Here is a 5,893-nt window from a genome sequence, read left to right as displayed (position 1 = left end):
CTAAGAACTTGAACATGCATACTGATACGTGACATATTGAGGCCGAACTGGTATCTTAATTACATTGACACAGGTGTGATGGTATTGGACATTTAGACGGATACCACATGTGCCAATTGTCACAAATTCAATTATTTGTATGTATATTTTGTTAAAAGAAGATCATTTGAGTAACATTAGTTCACAGAGCGAAAATTTATAGTAGTTATAGCCTGACGATTTATTTAAACTGTACATATGATATGAAGTAGAAATCAGGTGCTATGTGTCCCTAATTCCAGAACTGTTGTATCCTGTCTCCAACTCAATGTCTTAGGTGACACTGGAGTGCATGTTAATTAACTCGAGAACGAACTAAACTTCACATTAAACTGCATCGTTAATTTCTTTTTGTTTGGGATCTCTCTGTTGCTATGACCGCATAATCTTTTATGAAGGATACTGTTTTATCATCTGTTTTCTTCAGTGTGGAACCATCAGAAGCTCTGAAGAGGTGATAGTAGTAATTCGTTTAAGTAACTTCCACATTCCACTTTTAACAACACTATAATTCTAAAGGAAAATTCAGCATAAAGAAGGCCTACCAGTTCTCACTCCTCAGTTCCAAAAGGTTGCATGGAGAAGCTTGGTCTTGACCAAAGTTATACTACCTAGACACAAAGGCGGACCTATGGCTTATGTTGAGGGGTCACCGGACCCAGTAAACTTCGGAAAAAATCTTGTATATGTATATGTATATACCTTGAAAATGGTTAATTTAAATCACTTGGCACCCTTAATGCTAAAAGCCTTTAGGGGGCACTGATTAGACATAATATTGTCCCCCGTCGCATTAAATTCATGGGTCCGCCTCTGCCTAGGCATCACTTTATCTTATGGTTGGCTGTTCACAAAAGTTTATCAACATTTGGACACATTACACTAATGGGGCATACAAGTAGTGCAGGACTGTGCACTATGCAATACTAATGCAGTGGAAACATTTGCACATCTGTTCTTTGACTGCTGCAATTCAAAGGCTATATGGAATACTCTACTGGAATGGGTAGGAGAGAAAAGGCAGATCAAATGTTGGGAGGAAGAGGTGAGCTGGGCAGCTGTGAAGACTAACAGTTCTAGACTAAGAGCAGGTATCCTTGGCTTTCTGTTTGCAGCTGTTGTTTACCAAATTTGGGCTGAAAGGAATTCTAGGAGATTCAGAAATCAGAAAAGAGAAGGCTGCCAACTGGTTAGAGAGATCATATTTATGGTCAAAAGTTGTATGGATGGCAAAGTCACCTAGCTGGTCTGAATAGTTACCCTATATAGAAGTAATCTGCAGTAGTCTGTTTTAGTTTTGAGTAGTCTGATTACTTTGAGAATTAGCTCACGAGTACAAATGAGTCAAATTGTACATATTGATATACTTGGTTGAATATAATTTTAAGTTTAAAAAAAAAAAAATACTATAATCCATGAGTGATGCAAGAAATTAGAAGGTGCTAGTTCTAGCAAGCGGTGGAATCAGGATTTTCAAGCCAAAAGTTAAAGAAGTAAATAAAAAAAGACTAAAAAAAATTTAACATATAATATATATATATATATATATATATATATATATATATATATATATATATATAAATAAAAGAATTATTTATTTATACAAGTATAATTTTTTGACGAATGAGCGAATAAAAGTGGTTCCGCCGCTGGCACACCAGAACCATGAGGAGTTGAAAACATATTTAAAGGTTATGGCAACCACAGCTTGAGCATATCACGGTTTTTTTGGTTTTTGGGAAAGTCTGGCGCGCTGACTTAGCTTTCCAACGCGCATCCCTCATCAAGCAAGAACCCGAGCTAATAGTTTAATAATTAAAGGTATAAAGGAAGTGCTAGAAAGCTACCACTAAAGGTTTTCCATTGATCAACCAAAGATCTTGTTTTATCGGGTAACATTCTTAGTGAATGAGAGAGTTGACTAGCTTAGAAGGTTTCCTCGAAAGCAGTAACTTACACTAAAGATAAATTGAGAAAATCGTCGGCATAGTTACACTAGCAAAAGGATGAGCAAGTGGTGGAAAACACAAAGTCGAATCAAATTAACGACAATAACTAGCACACGTAGATCAGCCGCTATAGCAAAAAGATTAAATCCGTAAATTAAGTTGAGGCAATTAACAATTAATGGCAGATTCAAAGTTTCAGTTCGTGGAGGCATTAGCTGGTGGTTCTCTCAATCTTCGTAGATGTACGATCCACTGATCCTCAGGTACTTCACTGGTCCAATTAGGAGCCACTCCACCAAAAGAAACCCTACGCATCGCTTCCATCACTCTCGTTGCATTCTCCGCCGTCAACGGAGCATTGCGGCGGCTCTCGTCCTCTCTGAGCGCTCTCTGCACAGCATTATCAGACGCCGCTCTTATTCCCTCCTCCTCTTCTTCAACCTCACTTTTACATTCATCTTCTTCCCCGTCGCTCAGATCCAGTGATGATATTCCGTTCTCTTCACAACGCGCATAACCGTTGGGGAGTCGATGAAAATGATTAGATTCGTCGGGCTCTTCATCATCGGAGCTTTGAACAGGATTTGGACGCTGATCGGAGATCTGTGCATCGTCGTCATCAGCGGTGGAAGAGATTGACTGGTAATATTCCGGCGAATCGTCAGCGTTCGTGTCGGAATCACTTCCGCTGCCGTTTTCTTGGATGAAACTCGGTGTGGAATTCAATTGGGCGTTCATAATTTTCTAGAACTGAAAATTTAGGAAATCCACTTATATATGAATGAGTAGAAATTGTGTGGGATAGCCATTTTTTAATATAGTATTTAGTTTTTATCCCGTATTTTTAATATTGAGCAAAAATAGTCACCACTCTATTAAAATTAATACGAAAAGACGTTGTTATCCTTTCGTCATGAGTGCTGTGTAAATATTAAGGACATGGTATCCTTAACATTTACATTACACACATGAAGTTAAGTACGTCATGCCCTTAATATTTACACAACATTCATGAAGTTAAGGACACAATGTCCTTAATATTTACACAATACTCATAAATTTAATGACACTATGTCCTTAACATTTACACTCCACACATGAAGTTAATTAAGGACACCATATCCTTAACATTTAAACTGCACATATGAAGTTAAGGACACGAGGTCCTAAAGTTTAACAACAGAAGGTGTAAATACAAGTTAAGGACATTATGTACTTAACATTTACACTGCACATATGAAGTTAAGGACGTCATGTCCTTAATATTTACACTGTACATATGAAGTTATGGACATGATGTCCTAAAATTTAACAACGGAAGGTGCAAAATACATGACACTTTGTCCTTAATATTTACACAGTATTCATGAAGTTAAGGACATCATGTCCTTAATATTTGCACAACACTCATGTTTAGCACAGAGTTATTTTCGTCCAGGCGGGTAATAATTTATTAAGCACCGGCCAAAGAGTAAATACCTTTTAAACAGTGGCTAAAGAGTAAAGACATCTCTAATTAGTGGCTAACTGTGCACTTCCCCCTAAGAAAATTGTCTAACCTATAGTGCCCTATTCAATAGAGTTAATACCCTAAAAACCCCCTTAAACTATCATATTTTTGTCAGTTTCCTACTTAAACTATTTGATGTCTCCAAAAGTCCCCTGAACTATATTGCCCTTCGTATTAAAACCCACTCATCGCTGACCTGGCATAACGTGTGTAAATACTCGATTAGGAGCGTGTGACAGCTGAAAAAAGCCATCAAAATAGCCCACCTAACAGAAAATAATGGCTAATTAGTCTAACCCTCTTTTAAATTTAGTTTTTGATAAATATTCTCCTTATTTGAGCTATATCCATCTTTCTTCCTCCCTTTTGACCATTCTTCCTTATTTTTTCACCTTTCTTCTTTGTTTTTTACCTTCTTCATTTTTAACCTTTTTTCTTCAGTTCTCCATATGGGTTTTCTCTGAAACAATTTCTCCCTCTCTTGTTTCTCTTGAATTATTTATTCTCTTTCTTGTTTTAATCTTCTTTCATGTCTTACACATATTTGTAACGACCCGACTTATCATTTTAAGAATTTATGCCTCATTCAATGACTTAAGGTCCCGAGCAGCTATCTAATGTGTATTATGACTTGCGAGTGTGATCGAGTTTGGTTTTTGGATGGTTCGAGATCAAATTGGAAGAACAACTCTTATTTAAGAAGTTTAAAAGAAAAGAGTTGACCGGAGAGTTGACTTTTGAGCAAACGACTCCGAAATAGAATTTCGATGGTTCCAATAGCTTTGTATGGTAATTTTAGACTTAGGAGTGCGTCCGTATATTTATTTGAAAGTTCGTAGTTGATTTTGGCTTGAAATGGCGAAAGTTGGAATTGGAAGGTTTGTAAGTTTGACCGGGAGTTGACTTGGGTGATATCGAAGTTGGAATATGATTTCGAGAGTTGGATTAGCTTCGTTATGTCATTTGAAACTTGCATGCCAAATTTGACGTTATTCCGTGTTAATTTGATATATTTCAGCACGAGTTTCGGAAGTTGAAAGATTTGAAACTTTATGAGTTCGATTTGTGGTGCGATTTGTAGTTTCGACATTGTTTGATGTGGTTTGAGGCCTCGAGTTGGTCCGCGTTATATTTTAGGACTTGTTGGTATGTTTGGTTGAGGTCCCGAGTGGCTCGGGTGAGTTCCGGGGTGAGTTTTGAGCGAGTCTAGGCATTTATGCACTCTGACGATGTTGTGGAACAATTGAAGTACGAAGGGCACATTTTAGAGTGCGGAAGTGCGGCTGCAAACTCCCAAAGTGCGGGGGCAGTAGTAATTGTGCGGACCGCACTTGAAAATGTGCACACCGCAATTGAAATTGTGCGGTCCGCACAATGTTTCTCGCGGTCGCAGAAAGAGGTTCTGCAGATTCGATGGTCTGACTTCGGAAGCTTATAGCTTTTAATCTATAAGGAATTTGGAGATGATTCAAAAATAAAAGTTATAGCCCTTTGAATTTAGTGTCCAGAAATATGTACCATAAATCATTTGAATATTTATACAGAAAGTTATGGTTAAATTACTTATACCTGGTAGTGCAGTCACCAGAGAAGCGCGACCGCACAATTTGGAATTGCGGCCGTAGAATTGGGATGTGCGACCGCACAAGGAAATGTGTGGTCAGCAGAATGAGAGGTCAGATTGTGTACTATATAACGAAGTGTTAGGGTATTATTTCACATTTGGACTTTGGGAGCTCGGTTTGTGATGATATTTCGTGGGTTTTTCAAGAAATTCATCGGGGTAAGTGATTCTAACTCAGATTTGATTAATATACATGAATATATCATTGTTTTCATCATTTAATTAGTATTTTAAGATGGAAATTTTGGGAAAAATTGTAAAAGTTTCATAAAACGAATTTTTGGAATTTGAATGTTGATTCAGAGTCAGATTTGAATGAAACTAGTATGGTTGGACTCGTATCGGAATGGGTATTTGGATTTCATAAAAGTTCTACCAGGTTTTGAGATCTGGGCCACGCGTTGACTTTTGGTTGAGTTTTAATGTAAAATTTTAAGTTGAAGTTTTATTATCCGAAATTTATTTTCGATGAATTTTAATGATGTTATACAATTAATTTGGTTAGATTTGAGCTGTCCGGAGGTCAATTCAACCAAGAAGGCGATTTTGGAATATCGGCCTAATTTCAAAAAGGTAAGTATCTTGCCTAACCTTGAGTTGGAAAAATTACCCTTTAGGCATTGAGTTTTATGTGGAAATTGTGTAATTGAAAATCATGTACGCGAGGTGACGAGTACGTGCTTATTTTATATGTGCAAATTACATTGGTTGAAATTCGTAGACGCCCTTATGTATTACATTGGAAAAATTGTTGGAACATAGTAAATCCTT

General features: G+C 37.1%; 1 protein-coding gene across 1 annotated transcript; it reads right to left on the bottom strand.

The window, feature by feature from the left end:
* Window positions 1-2,008: 2,008 nt before the first annotated feature.
* Window positions 2,009-2,759, bottom strand: LOC107771965 (uncharacterized). Its single transcript, XM_016591435.2, has one exon. It carries the CDS (start codon window positions 2,724-2,726, stop codon window positions 2,184-2,186), a length of 543 nt encoding a protein of 180 aa, XP_016446921.1. The 5' UTR covers window positions 2,727-2,759; the 3' UTR covers window positions 2,009-2,183.
* Between the last annotated feature and the right edge of the window lie 3,134 nt (window positions 2,760-5,893).

The sequence above is a fragment of the Nicotiana tabacum genome, chromosome 22 (assembly GCF_000715075.1).
Source record: "Nicotiana tabacum cultivar K326 chromosome 22, ASM71507v2, whole genome shotgun sequence".
NCBI lineage: Eukaryota > Viridiplantae > Streptophyta > Magnoliopsida > Solanales > Solanaceae > Nicotiana > Nicotiana tabacum.
The sequence above is the reverse complement of the archived record's forward strand: the minus strand, read 5'-3'. Positions and strand labels throughout refer to the sequence as shown.